Source organism: Crocuta crocuta, unplaced genomic scaffold, assembly GCF_008692635.1.
Source record: "Crocuta crocuta isolate KB4526 unplaced genomic scaffold, BGI_CrCroc_1.0 scaffold167, whole genome shotgun sequence".
Taxonomy (NCBI): Eukaryota; Metazoa; Chordata; class Mammalia; order Carnivora; family Hyaenidae; genus Crocuta; species Crocuta crocuta.
The window spans coordinates 5470711-5484843 of record NW_027532406.1 but is presented as its reverse complement, the minus strand read 5'-3'; the positions used below and the strand labels follow the sequence as shown (position 1 = coordinate 5484843).

Genomic DNA, 14133 nt, shown 5'->3' with positions numbered 1-14133 from the left:
CGAAGCCACCTGCTGGTTTTAAGAGTGACGAGAAATGACAATTCCCAGGAGAATAAAGAGCCATCCATTTGCCTAATGACCAGCAGCTCCAGGATGCATCACGGCGAGTCCCAGGCGTGGTGTCTCTGAGCCTCAGTACCACTTCCTTGCATCTCCCTTAGCCACGACTTGACACACGGAACTGGATCCTTCTAGCAGAGCCACTAAAACAGCCTTCATTGGAGTCAGGGTTGATAAGCAGAAGGAGGAAATAGGAGTTAGATGCCAGGTTACCAGGCTGAGTAAAAAGCTTACCAGTTCAGTTTCAGGGTGAAATAGATGATGGCGTCTGGAAGCCAGGTCCCTACCAGAGTTGGTGCTTGGCACCTGGTCTTTGCAGCCATACCAGCTGGAACAGCTTGGAGTCAGGTCTCACCCAAGAAGCCACTTCTCCGATTAAGTCGCAACATCTGGGAATTAGCGATGGCAGGCGTGCTTGATTGCTCCTCCAAATCCATTGTATCCTCCGTGCGCGCCCCCTCGTCCTGGGCTTCCTGATGGAAACGTGTTCTTAAAGAGAGTGAGAGGCCCTCTCTTCAACCGTGAGGGACACTCAGATGAGGCTAGTCAGGTGAGCACATTCTTAGTGTGTGCTATTTCTGGCGCCCGTGTCCGGCCATGCTCTGGAGACTTCAGACCGCTTCCAGATGCACATTCCTGGCAGGCTTTGTGCTCCGCCTCTTCCTTGGCGGTTTCTTCTCTGTCGCCGTGCTTGGTTTAGTGTGAACTTGAACCAGAGGCACCGCTGCGGAGGCAGCTGTAAGAAAACGGGTGCTTCCTCCACAAGTAAGGAACTCCTCTCTACAGCACTTCCAGATGAGTTGACGAGTTGTGTTTTTCCATCTGATTTTGAGGTGGATTCAGAATCGGTGGTCTTTTATTTTTTGTTGTTCGGGTTACCAGTTCTTTGGACGCTCCGACCTCAGGTCAGACATTCCTGGTAGCCCGCTGCCTGCTGCATGTGTGGCAGTCGGAGTCCGTCGTTCAGCCAGCCTGCGCTGAGTGACCCCGTTGAGTCAAGGCAGCTGGTACGAGGGGCTCATCATGTTGGCAGCCATGTCCCAGAACCAGACTCTCTACCCATTCTCCCCTTCTTGGATGTTCGATGGGGGTGCCAGGCATCTTGGCTGCTTGAAGCCAGGGCCCTTGGCCCTTTGCATTCTCCTGTAGAGAGAGGCGGAGGTCCACTGCATCTCCATCTGGGTCAGAATTTACCTGTAGGCATGTTTCTGGACTGCAGGCATAGCAACTGTCTGCGAAACCCAATCACTTACCCACCCATGACATCTGGGACCGGGTAATACTCATTTTAAAAAAGCATCGTTTCTTTGGGAGGGCAGTTTCGGTCTGGACTTTGAAGGGAGTATGGTTACCCACCCCCCCACACACTCCTGCTCCTTTAGCTCTCAGCTTTTAATAAAGGACAAAATCAGATCTTGAGGTAGTTGGGTCAAAATTCTTTTGAATGCTTATCCCCCAGGGGCGTTTCCTGTTCTAGTAAGGATTTTCCCATGAAGCACTGAGGTTTCCATGAAGTTAGCTCAGAGAAGTTTCTTACTGAAGACTCTAGGGAGATGGATGCAAACTTATTTTTTCAAACAATCATGTCATCTTGCCCACCTTCCGGAATTTAAATGTCTGCCTCTGGGCTGGTCCTGGAAGTTCACACCCTTTGGCAAAGCTAGATTTCGGAGGTCTCGAGTCCCTGTTCAGGTGATCTGTGGTTTCTCTTTGCTTAGCCTCTGCCCGCAGACTATCCCGTATGGATGAGCAGTGGGAAATATTGCCGAGACAAAACGCAGTTCCTGGCGTCTTTAAATCCTTACTCTGCCACCTTTCTGAGAGCGGGAGTCTGGCAGAGAGATGCTGCAATGCTTGATAATCATTTGGCTGTGCTGAAATTTCCAAAGGGAGCTCTTGCCGGTGCCTAAACCCAAAATTCCTGGACACTTCCAAGAGGATTCCATGAATCTAGCACAGAATATCCATTCTTGCACCCAGTGTANTGGCCAAGGGTGACTTTTACTTGAAACCAGGAGGGTGGGGAAGGAGCAGTCAAGATAAGGAGCAGCTGTTCGAGTTAGCCATCCTGCCCCCCGGCGGCTGTGTCCGAATCCCTGAGTGCTGTGAGCCAGTGCCTTTCCTTCCCCGGGAGACAAGCCCGCCTCTTCCCACCCAGGTGCCCCGGGGCAGACCTCAGAGGAGGTGTCTGGGAGAGCCCAGAGGACACTCAATATCCAGGTGTCTGTTTTCAGCATCTTTAAAATATTTTATATATAAAACAAATGCCCTTTCCCGTCTTAGTGCCACCAGTGGCTCGTTTCCATTGACTCTGAATGGAAAAGTGGAGACTNGTGTTCCCCCCCCCCCCCCCCCATGCTCCCCACCATCCACTTCACGGTTGTGGATGGATAGCAGAGGACAGCCTGGAGGCAGTCCTGTGTGAATCCGTGGTTGGTTTTTTGTTGGGTTGTTTTGTTGTTTTGTTTTGTTTTTTTGGTAACTGTCCTAAACCAGCAGGTGTTTGGAAATTAGGGAAAAAATTAAATTCTCACCAATGGTTGCTGTTACAGTTAAATCAATAAAGATCTTGAGTATCACCTTGTGTTTTCTTTGAGTTTGTAAACTTTCAGGTGACCCTCACATTTGGAGGGTCCTGACCAGTGAGGTGGATGGACGCAGATGGTCAGTCACCTCGAGGATCGGTTCTCAACATTCGTGGAGCCCTTTCTTTGTCTGTCTGGCCTTGTATATGCAGCAAGGGGGCGTGTCCCTTTCCTCGGAGCTTGGCCGTGAACACGTGCCTGTGGAGCTGGATACACAGGAAAGGCCCTGTCCAGATGCCAGCCTCGCAGAAGCCCAGACAAACTGCCTTTCCTTTTCTGAAGTTCTGAAGGGAGCTGCCTATGCTCCCAAGGGCACCTGTTAGGAATGGGTCATATCTGAGGTCTTACACTAGGCCATGCTGCTGTGCTATTGTTAATCCAAGAAGCCTCCTAACCAAGAACAAGAACCCTGTCGTGTTCTAGGTGTGAACAGAGGTGTGCAGAATAAAGCAGTGGACTTGAGGAAGCCTTCTCACGTCGGAGCAGTGTAGAGGTTTAGTTCACAGGCTACGGAGTGAGACGGCCTTGAATACCAGCTGAGCTGCTTAGAGGCCTCACCTTGTCCAGCAGGATTCTGGGCTGTAGGCTAGGGTTAGGATCTACCACTTTCCAAGGTGGCCATGGGGCTCGGCTAAGGCTTACGGGAAGCACTTAGCCTAGCGCCTGGTTTGGGAAGAGTTCAGTAAAGGACTGGAGCTCAGCCCAGTTGGTGTGGCGACCAGCAGTCAGCCAGTTGGGCCTCCTTTCCCTTGGCAGTGAGCAGGTTTGGGCGTGGAGCCTGCTGCAGCCACCACCTAGCCCTGGGACCTCCAGAAGGACTGAAACTTTAGGGGAAGACAGCGCCAACCATTTTGACAGCGCTTCACATCCTTGACTTTGCTCAGAGGCAGGTAGGATGTTAACTTCAAAGGCAACTTGGGATCTGGACGATCAGGGCTTTACCCCCAGGAATGAGAGACTGGGGAAGGAGGCAAAACCCCTAATGGTGCTGCCAGAGTCACAACCACCTCCCGCATCCTGTGTTGCCCATGCTTCTGCTGCTTTTCTTTTTAGTCATCCTTCCTTTTCTCCACTCCTGCGTACTTGCCCAGCCAAGGAGAGCAAGGCATCGCATTTTCCCCACTCAGCTACTGGCTTGGCGCTACTCTAAGTACAGTAGGCCTTTGCCTTGAGAGCAAGTTCAAATCACTTGTAAAAGCCCTTTCCTGGCTCCCAGGTTAGGGCTCCCTTCTTAGACACGGTATTTCCTCTGGTACAAAGCCTTACCACGGGGCCCAGAGCATGAAGCAGCATTGCTAGGCTTGATCCTGAGGGCCCCTGGCCCGGCAGCGGGGTGACCCACGGCAGACAGGCCCAGTGCCAAGCTCTCAGCAGGGGTCAGCAAAACGTAGCCCTGCCTCGTTTTTGTGCCTGCCTCATTCTCCACGAGGTTTGTTGGGAGCCCGTAAAGCTGCTCCCACAAGCTGTGGTCACAAATAGCTTGAACTTCTGCTTTCCTGGCCCCGGCTGCAGAAGAAATGTTGGGCACCTGTCTACTAAGTAAGATGCTCTAAAGCCTTAGGATGGGATTTTTCCCTCCCAAGAACTTCAGGCTGGGAGTGAAATTGGGTCCAAACATTTGGGCACAAAGGCGAGGACTTGACCTAAAGGTAGGGGGGCAAAAACCTCCAGATGCTATTCAGGACAGGGTCCCTGGGGCTCCAGAGACCAGAGCTGAGTTCTTGCTGCAGCCACCCCCAGCTGTGGGCGGGCCTCCAGGCGGCTGCGGGCTCTCACCTAAGAAAGTGGATGGGATGAAAGCTGGCCTCCCTAGGCCTCCCCAACCCCACTGCTTTCCAAACAGATTCAGATGCAGAATCCTGTTGGGACTTGGGATTGTGGTGAAGGCAGGTCCGTTTCCACTCCCGGAAATGAAGAGCGGGACCAGCCTTGTTGCTGAATCAGGGCTTTGAGTTTCTCCAGCCCGGGCCTGGCTCTGGCTTATCCAGCCTAGGCCCGGATTACTACCTTGGCTCAACCAAGGCTGTGGCTGAGGCACGTCTAAGGTCAGGAGGGCTTCCCACGCGACGGGGATCATGTTCCCGGAGCATAAGGGGACAGGCTTCTTGGGAAAGAAGAGCAGCAGAATCACTAAACCCCCATTCCCAGTAAAACAGCCCCCACCTTCCCTGCCAAACAAAAATAGCCCGTTTGGGCAATGCTTAATGAGGTCAACTAAAAGAGAAAAACAGAATCGCTGCCTTTGGGGTCTTTTTATCCAAAAGGCAAAGATGTGCTCAGTTTTTGTGGTAGCGCTTCCTACGAGAAAGCTTGGCTTCTTTCTACTGGGCTGTGAGGTGGAGCCCCAGAGTCAGCCAGACTTAGAAGCCTGAGCTGATGAAGGTTGGGTAAAGGGGGTAGGGCAGGGCCGGGGCTCAGCAGGCCTCACACGCTGTAGAGGGGGATGGGGATAAGGCCCAGAGGACGGTGCAGGACTTAAGGCCTGTGGCTCTTCTGGACCCGCCAGCAGGCATTTTATTTTTAATTTTTCTTTTAACTTTTTAAAACTTATTTTTGAGAGAGAGAGACAGCATGAGAAGGGGAGGGTCAGAGAGACAGGGAGAAACAGAATTGAAACAGACTCCAGGCTCTGAGCTGGCTGTCAGCACAGAGCCCAATGCAAGGATTGAACCCACGAACCGTGAGATCATGACCTGAGCTCAAGTCAGACGCCCAACCGACTGAGCCACCCAGGCGGCCCCCTGCCAGCAGGCATTTTACAGGAGTATGTTAGGATCCACGTACTTTCATTTCACAGGAAGAGGCTGGGCAAGGAGTTCCTCGCCTGAGGTCACACGGCTTCTCAGTGGCTGGACTGTGACCCTGAGCCAAGTTAATCCAAGTCTTAGGCTACTTCACCCCTGCTGGATGGGAAGCTCAGAGGCCTCATTCACAGCCCACAGTGACAGACTGAAGTGAATTGTCACCAGCTTTAATAGACTCGGATTGTGTCTGCCTGAGCAGGCTGACAGAGATGACCACGGGCTCCGCTCCTGTGGTCCAGTGAGGCCAGTTCGGAGTTCCTGGCTCTCCCTTCCAAGGCACCAGCTGGCCTTGGAGGGCTTCACAATGGCTTTATTGTTTGTGCAGCTCATTAGCGGAGACCCACTCCAGGGAGCCTCTGGACAAGGCCAACAGATTGCCACTGGGCAGCCTGAAGAATGCGGGGGCTCCCCTAAACCAGCCGGACGCAAGAAGAGCCAACTCTTTATTTCTAAAAAAAAAATTGTTTAATTGTTTAAGTAGGCTTCACGCCCAGCGCGGAGCCCAATGCGGGGCTTGAACTCCCGACCCTGAGATCAAGATCTGAGCTGAGATCAAGAGTAGGACGCTTAACCAAACTGACCTGAGCCACCCAGGTGCCCCTTGAGCCAACCGTTTTTCATTTAACACAGTGAACTCAATCTTGGCAGCGGGCGGGGGTGGTCAAAGACCACTTTTGAGAATACATAAAAGTTATCTCTGTCCCACCTCAAAAATGAATGCACATATGCCCCAACTTTTATATATAACTTCTGGGGGTTCATAGGTTAAAAAGTCAAGTAAAGAACCCTTTCGCTAGTGCTTTTACTCACCACATCTCTTCAGTAAAGAGAAAACCCAACAAGCCTGCTTCCACAGGCTTGCCCGCTCTCCTGAGGGCAGCCTCTGTGTTGAGCCAGAGTCCACAGAGCCTTCCTTTACAGAGGGGACGCCCTTCCTCCTCACATCGGGCAGGCAGAGCAACCTCCCCTCCCCCTCTGTTTCTCCTCATTGGATTAGATGGCTCTTGTGTCTTCTAGGACCTTCCCAACTTCCCAGGGTACAGCAAATCCAGCTTCCTCCAAGATCTCCTCAAAGGCACCCACATTCTTCCACAATCATGTCCTTGTGATGGTCTAGAAGGACTCTGCCATTGTCCACATACAGCATGCTCAACGGCTTGGTCTTCACCGGGGCACAGCAGGTAGAAGGGACTCGGTGGGGCTGGTATCGTTTCAGCAGACTCTGGGGGTGGGGAAGAAGTTAGTTAAAATCAGTTTCTGGGTACCAAAACAGAAGAAAATGGTGTGCATAAAGGAATCAGCATGCCAGCATATCACCAAGTCTAACATGCAAAGTAACTTTACAGGCTATTTAAAAAAACAAGTAGGGGCGCCTGGGTGGCTCAGTCGGTTAAGCGTCCGACTTCGGCTCAGGTCATGATCTCACGGTTCGTGGGTTCGAGCCCCGCGTCAGGATATGTGCTGACAGCTCAGAGCCTGGAGCCTCATTCACATTCTGTGTCTGCCTCTCCCCCACTCACATTGTTTCTCTCTCTCTCAAAAATAAATAAACATAAAAAATTTTTTAAAAAATAAGTAAAGAGCTAAGCAGAAGATTCTAAAAGCTGTCTCTGGGTAGAGCAACAGCAAACTTACATGTCCTTCTACTGTGCTAGCCTAGAGTGCATACCAATTCCAAGAAACTCCTGGTTTAGTTCCAGAAACATGAAGCAAAAGAGAGTCATGCGGAAATTCTTGTGGGATTTGCTTTGTTGCCCAGAGAAGGGCAAACGAAGTCAATAGGAGAAAAGGTAACAATCCCTCGGCACTCTGGAACCGGGCCCCGTCCCTGTGGTCCAGTGAAGTCTTTTCAGATCCCAGTATCCGAGTTGCCAGCTGGGACTATCCGGGTCTCTGCGGGCCCCCTTAATCATACAGCAGGTAGGTTGAGGAAGTCCCCCGAGAGGCTCAGGCCTCCGCCTGGGGAAGGTCCCACAGAGCTCTGCCCCCACCCACCCAGTGTTTCCCTTTCATGAGCTCAGCTCACATACCCCCCAGAGGCTCTGAAACCCAATATCAGGGCCACCATGTTAGGCTCTATTCTCTGTTTTCTGCCTCTCATTCTCCCTTTGCTCTCCTCCACCACCTTCCAGACCTTAGGCTGATTAGTGTGGCACCTGGTGGTAGCCTCAGCCTTCTTTACTGTAAAAAAACCTCCTCTTTTAGGCAGCAAAAGTACAGTGGTGGAAACAGTATTACCCCAACCATGGCCCCATAAATGTGGCCCCATTTCATCAGTGAATCACAGACGTCTAGTAATGATAATACATCACACGTGCCAGTTATCTGCCCACAGATATACACGTGTATACATATCATCTCATTTACACCTACAACATTCCTATGAAACACGGCATTGCCATCCCCGATTCACATGTGGTAAAACTGAGGCTCAAAGAGACTACGCAATTTGGTCAATATCACACAGCTAATCTGTAGGAACCAAATCCAGGTTTATTCCCAAAGTCCAGATTCTGATCTCCCTTCCCTAGAAATCAGAGCCGAGGAGAAACTGAGGCTTTCTAGTCTATACCCGCCACCCCGAAGTTTACAAAAGACAAGGAAGAAGTCCTAAGGAAGCAAGGTGTTCAAGGTTACCCAGTGGGGCATGAATCCACATAGGCCCTCTGAGGCTGGTGCCACAGGTCACTATATCCCAGTGCAGCAGCTGGCACACTGTTGGTGCTTGAATAAGGGAGTGAATGGGCAGCAGTGGAATAGCAGTGGAATAGTGAGTCCTGTCCCCCGATCGGGCAGAAGGGCCACTCCTCCCGCAGAGCCTGCCGCCTCCCCTCCCCTGGCAGGGCGCCGCACCTGGATGTACGCGTGGTTAGTGGGATGGAACTCCTCCCCAACAGGGTTAGGACACTCGCCCTCGCAACGGTAGGCGTTGTACTGCTTGGGGTAGATGATCCAGGAGCCCCATCCGATGAGGTTGAAGTCCACCTGGAACTTGACCTTCCGACACAGCTGGCTTCTGTCCGGCAAGGGGTGCCGGCGGTGCCTCTTGGCCGTCTCCTGGGAGAGCTGTCCCTCTCGGGCCCGCCAGGAGCTCTCCGCCTCCCACAACAAGGTGGAGCCACCCAGCCGCCTCTGCTCCGGGGAGAGGTTGGAGTAGAGCATGAGGAGCGCACTGGTGACCGGCGGGGCGGGAGGCGGCTGCGGACACTCTCCGGCCAAACTGGACATCTGCTCCGCCAGCTCCCCAGGGTGCTTCAGCCACTTGGAGAGCGGCCTGGTCACCTCCAGGACCATGCTGCCTGAGGAAAAGGTCACCTGGGACAGAGGGACAGTGAACGAGTCCATCCGAAGACGCTCCCGGCAGTCGGCTGGGTCCTGCTCCGCCTCCGGCTTTAGCTGGTGGAACATCTCGAGGGAGAGCAGAACGCCAGGGGGAAGGTCCACGGGGCCGGGCAGCTGCAGCCGGAGCTCGGCCCACACCAGCTCCTCCGCCTGGCTCAGGAAGGAGAAGTCAAAAGCAAAGGTCCAGTTCCGCCCATCCACGTCCACATCTGGGGGGGAGGGGGAGAAACCAGGAAGGAAGCAGGGTGAGTGGGGGCCCCCTGCATGCTCACTAGAGCTCGTCTTGAAGCCTTCACCTGACAGGGACCCTCTCAATCCTCACCCCTACCCTACGAGGTGGGACTGTGGAGTCCGTTTTAGTCCAATTCGAATAGAGGCTCGGAGAGGTTAAATGACCTGCACAAGGTGGTGGAGCCAAGAAGTGACCCTGCTCTGCCCGACTGCAAAGCCCAAACTCCACATCCCGGTTCTGCTGTTCCCTCCAAGACCCCCCCCTGGAGCCGGAGAACAACTGGTAGAAACTGGACGCGTTCTCCCTGCTCTTTGGCCAAACCCTGAGCTTTCCGACCTAAACCCTGGGCTCCCACTCACCCTGTGATCTTGAGCAAGTCACCTCCCCAGACTCTGTTTCCTCATCGGAAAGGGTGGCCTCATTCACGTGCACATGGAAATGCTCCAAACTCTCTTGGGAGGCACAGGCAACAGAAGCCGCTGACTGGCCACCCTCTCCTCCACCTGTTTCTAAAGACGGAGGCAGAAACTTTCGGAGTTTTTGACAACCTTCCACATACAGTTCTATGGGCATTCGAAGCTTCACTTTGCACTACCTGGCAGTTTTCCAACCCGTGGGCTTTCCCACCTACCCGCAGGGTGCTCACCACTGCCCCCTGTCAGGTCATCCACATGCCTGGGGCAGACACGACAAACACACACACAGCCCCAGGCTGGTCCAAGCCCCCTCCCCAAGATGCCGAAACCCAAATTGGATGAAACAGAATGGGGAAGCATGTTCCATTCATCTTAGTCCTGGACTCATTTGGTCCAATATCTGGGAAAAGCATGTATTTGGCATTTTCAGGTCACCTAAAAGTGACCTTGAACTTGTTTCAAGTCCAGTTTCCTCTCCTTTGTGATGGGAATGGTCATGCGCTGCCCTTCTCTGCCTATCACAAGCAGTCATGGAAATAAAAAGGGTTGGCGGTCTGTTGCTAAATAAAAGTCAGGGATTATTCCTTAGAATAAAAACGCTAACCCTTTCATGAACAGATCTCAAGGGTAGCGATGATCTCCGATTTAGGTCCGCCCTGGGCAGACCACACGACAGTTTACTTTTTTTTTTTATTGCCTCCTAGGGCATTTTTGGTGAGATGGTGAGTGAATTTCCCTGAGAAATCCAGCCTGAAATATAAGGAAGCGGTTCCCAGCTTCAGCTTCCTGGCAGCTTCTCCTAGGCCCTCCCCAGCCTCTCTTCTTCACTTAATTTCCACTTCCCTCCTCATTAGCACCTGCAGGGTGCAATAACCGGCCACAGGCTAGCAGCTCTCCCCAGAGGTGTGGGGAGGAGGCCTGCGTTACCCAGTGCCCACTGAGGCACCCCCTGGGGATTCGGTGGGACGTGTAACCACTCCTGGCCACCTGCACCAGGAGTTAAGCACTTTTTATCTCAAGTAGCCACAAATGGCCTTTTAGAGGAAGACATTCCAGCTCAGTGATCAAGAGCAGGGGCTCTTGTGCCTCCTGTGTGATGGTTCAGATTCTGCCACTTGCTGTTTAACACTGGGCCGGTTGCTTTCCTTCTCTGGGTCTCAGTTTCCCACTTTGCAAAAGGGAGACAGTGACCATATCCACCTCACAGAGATGCTAGGATTCGCTGAGATAATGTGCACGAAGTGCCTTGCCCCGCACAGCCACAGTGCAAGGGATGTGGGCTGTCATCAACCACCTCCTTATCATTGTTGACGTCCCAGGTTAGAAATGAAGGTGTCCGGATGGGTAGTGAAAGACCTGGACAGAGGAGCAAAGTCATCTGTTACCAGGATAGACAACGTGCATGGAGTGCTCCTTCCCAGTGGAGCAGTCTTTGACTCCTTGACCCACCCCCAGCCAAGGGCTCCTTGGGACATAGTGCTGGAAGGTTCTCTGAGATCTGGCTCTCGTTCTAGTTAGGATAGGGGGGCCTAATGTTTTGCGGGGGGGTCACCGATGCCTGCTACAAGCCAAGAATGCTCTCCCCAGCAAAGAAAGCATCTCCCACTTGTACAACGAATGTGACTGTTGGTATCAGGTTATCAGGAAAGGGTTGGTGGACACGCTGAAGCCTAGCCACGCAACTCAATTGAGTGGGCCACACGGGACTGAGTGATATTCTTGACCCATGTCCTGTTCTAAGAGCGCGGTTGGGCTGATGCTCCTGGGGTTCCCTCTCCCTCAAACAGGGCGCTGAGTTAGGATTCAGGGCTCTGTAGGAAACGAGGGCATGGGGATGACATGAAGGGTCCACTCTACATTATTATAAACTAGCAGTTAATTGCCACTGATTGCTTCCGGTGCCAAGCATTGTCTCTTTAAGTCCTCCCCGCCATTATCACGGTTTCGCAGAGGAGAGAAAAGGCTGGTTCAACAGCCACAGACAAAGATGCAAACCCAGTTTGCAGCCCGCCTCCCGCTGAACTGGTGCGGCGTTACAGATCAACCTATGAGGGAAAGGAGGATTTAGATCAGCGCTCCTTCGCCAGTGTCCCTCCGGGCAGGCTCTTCTGGCTCCTTTCGAAACCTGGAGCTGGTTAACGACACTGTGAATGTACTTAATGTCACCACACACTTAAAAAAAGTAAAATGGTGGATTTTGTCATGTATATTTTGTCACATTCACACACAAATGAGGCAGAGAGAAAGCCAGTCCCCTGCTTTACAAAAGGGGAAACTAGGTATGCAGGAGACACACCAGGAATTGGGAAGCAGGTTTCGAGGGACCTGAAGCCGGTTTTCCAGTCTCCCAGACTCTCAAACCACCACAAACCTTCTGGAACTCCCCAGAAGGAGAGAGCGAACTGAAGAAGGGCACCCCCTGCCCCCTTGCCCAGCCTCCTCCCCACACCAGCTTTCTGGTAGAGGGACTGAGCAGAGCACTCCGGTAATTTTGAAGCCGGTTGGCCCCTCGGGTGTCCCTAAGTCTAGCTGATCCCCAGATGACCCTTCGAGGAGGGTCATCGGCTGTCTGACCCCAGACGTGGCAGGCCAGGGAGCTAAGAGCCCCCACCCCCCAATCTCGACCAAAGGGCTGGCGGGTGGCCAATTAGATCAGATGATCGGATGTGGATTGCGCCCCAGCGAGGGGGAGGGCCGTCTGGCCCCAGCCGGCAGAGGGAGGCACAGGCCGGCGCAGGGCGGCAGGGGTCTGCCCGAGACCCCAGGAGTCAGAATGTGGATTGCAAGGGGCAAGGGGACCTCGTGGACGGGTTCCCTCTGCTCAGCACCCACCTGCCCGTCGCGCCCGATGCCCGGAACGCCCGGCCCGGTCACCATGGTCGCTGAGTGTTTCTCTCATCCAAATCTAGGCCCCGAACCCGGTACCACTCGGGACACTGGCACCTTCCCAGCCTAGACTCGAGTCCCCGAGCCTGCCTTAGTTCCCGACTTCGGGGCACCCCACCTCTAGTCCCGGATCTCTGAACTCTAATCCCTAATTTTGTTACATGCTCGACGCCGGGTCTCGAAGCGGCGGTCAGCCTGCGGCACCCATTCATCCTCACGCGCGAAAAGAAATTCGACAAAATGTAGGTAGCAATAATAACGACCATTTATTACCGTGTCTGGTTTTGTGCTAAGCGTTTTATGTGCTTTGTCACCTGGCGCTCGCCACCGGTTTATAAGGGAGGTACTGATGTCCCCATTTCACGGAAGCGCAAACCGAGGCGCCCGGAGGTTACGCGGTTTAACAAGACCGCGTCGTCGAGGGGCGCAATCGGGCTCCCACCTTCCAGCACTGCGCTCTGCCCACCCTGAGCCAAGGCCCAGAGCGCGGAGGTCTCCGCCCAGGCCGCCTCCCTGATGCCAGAATCCCCCCCGCCCCCCACGCGTGCCGAGCCGGTGCCACTCCAGACGTGGACCCCAGATGCTCCCTCCCGGCGCAGAGCGCCCTCGGCGGCGAGGTCCCCAGCCCGGAGCCACCCTCCCGCAGCACTTCCCAGCGCCCTTCCGGAGTCCCGAGGCGCCCCCGGTGCCCGGCGGGGCGGCGCAGCCTACCTTGCGCCTCCAGGCTGCGGATGATGTCCGCCCGGGGCAGCGGGTCGCGGTAGAGGCTCAGCATGTACGCCAGAGGGGACGGCGACGAGGGCTGCCCCCGCGCACGGAGGGGCACCGGGGCCACGGTCGCGGCGCCCGCCTGGAGCAGGGCCCACCAGGCGTGCAGGAAGAACCAGGGCAGGCGGGGGGCTTGCATGGTGGGCTGGCTGGGCCTGGAGCGGCGCCTCCGCCCCTTTTATCCCAGGCCTTCGCGGCCGCCCCGCCCCCTCCCTCCTTCCCGGGGTGTGTGGGGGGGAGCCTTGAGATCCTGTACCTCCCCGCACCCAGGGGGGGTGGCCCCCAGAGGGACCACCTGCTGCGGGAGGGCCAGCCCTGAGCCTGGGAAGGAGGAGACCCGCTTAGCTGGAGGAACCCCTAGGTCCCGCGACCGTCTGTCTAGTTCGCGCGTCTGGGCGGCCTGGCACTCTGTTTCTTTAGACACTACAGGCCGTGCTCCTGAGGCCCTGGCAACTGTCAGGTCAGACTTACTGTCAGGTCAGACTTGCAGCTGCCTTGCTCTGCCTTAGGTCGGATCCCTGCCTTTTCCTGTTTCTCCAGGCTCCAAATGGATGTCTGGCTCCACAGCAGGAGGTAGGGAATCGCGGTGCCCCCTGGGGGCTCTCAGGCCATGTGAGGCCCCACACAGCCCTCCATGCTCCCCCAGCCCAGCCTGGCCAGGTGCAGCCTTCCGGGACACCGCCCAGATGGGCTCCTGGAGCATCCCTGGCCTTACCTGGCAGGGCCTGTCTGGACGGCTCTGGGGAACCAGTGATGGGGGTGCTGGGGGAGTTGCCGGAACCAAGAAGCTGAGCCCGGAGGAAGGCCCCTGGGGACCTGCTTCAGACAGGGGTGGAAGTGTTCACCTGGACAAGGCAAAGGGCGGGAGTGAGCGGGCTGACGGAAGACTTCTCCATCAGGAAGGGGAAGTAAGTGTTCAGCAAAGCCGGGGCCTGGGGCATAGCTAACAGGGTGCTCCGGGCCCTCAGAGCCGAGCATGTGTGGTGGCTTCGGGCTCTTCCCTTCGCAGGGGGCGTCACCCCCCCCCCCCCCCCCCCCCC

General features: G+C 54.8%; 1 protein-coding gene across 1 annotated transcript; it reads right to left on the bottom strand.

Moving 5' to 3' along the window:
• Positions 1-6518: 6518 nt before the first annotated feature.
• On the bottom strand, positions 6519-13232 carry NODAL (nodal growth differentiation factor). The gene is made up of 3 exons (XM_077778516.1): positions 13037-13232; positions 8303-9000; positions 6519-6671 (listed from the first exon to the last, which is right to left on the bottom strand). Exons 1-3 carry the CDS (start codon positions 13230-13232, stop codon positions 6519-6521), a joined length of 1047 nt encoding a protein of 348 aa, XP_077634642.1.
• Positions 13233-14133: the final 901 nt, after the last annotated feature.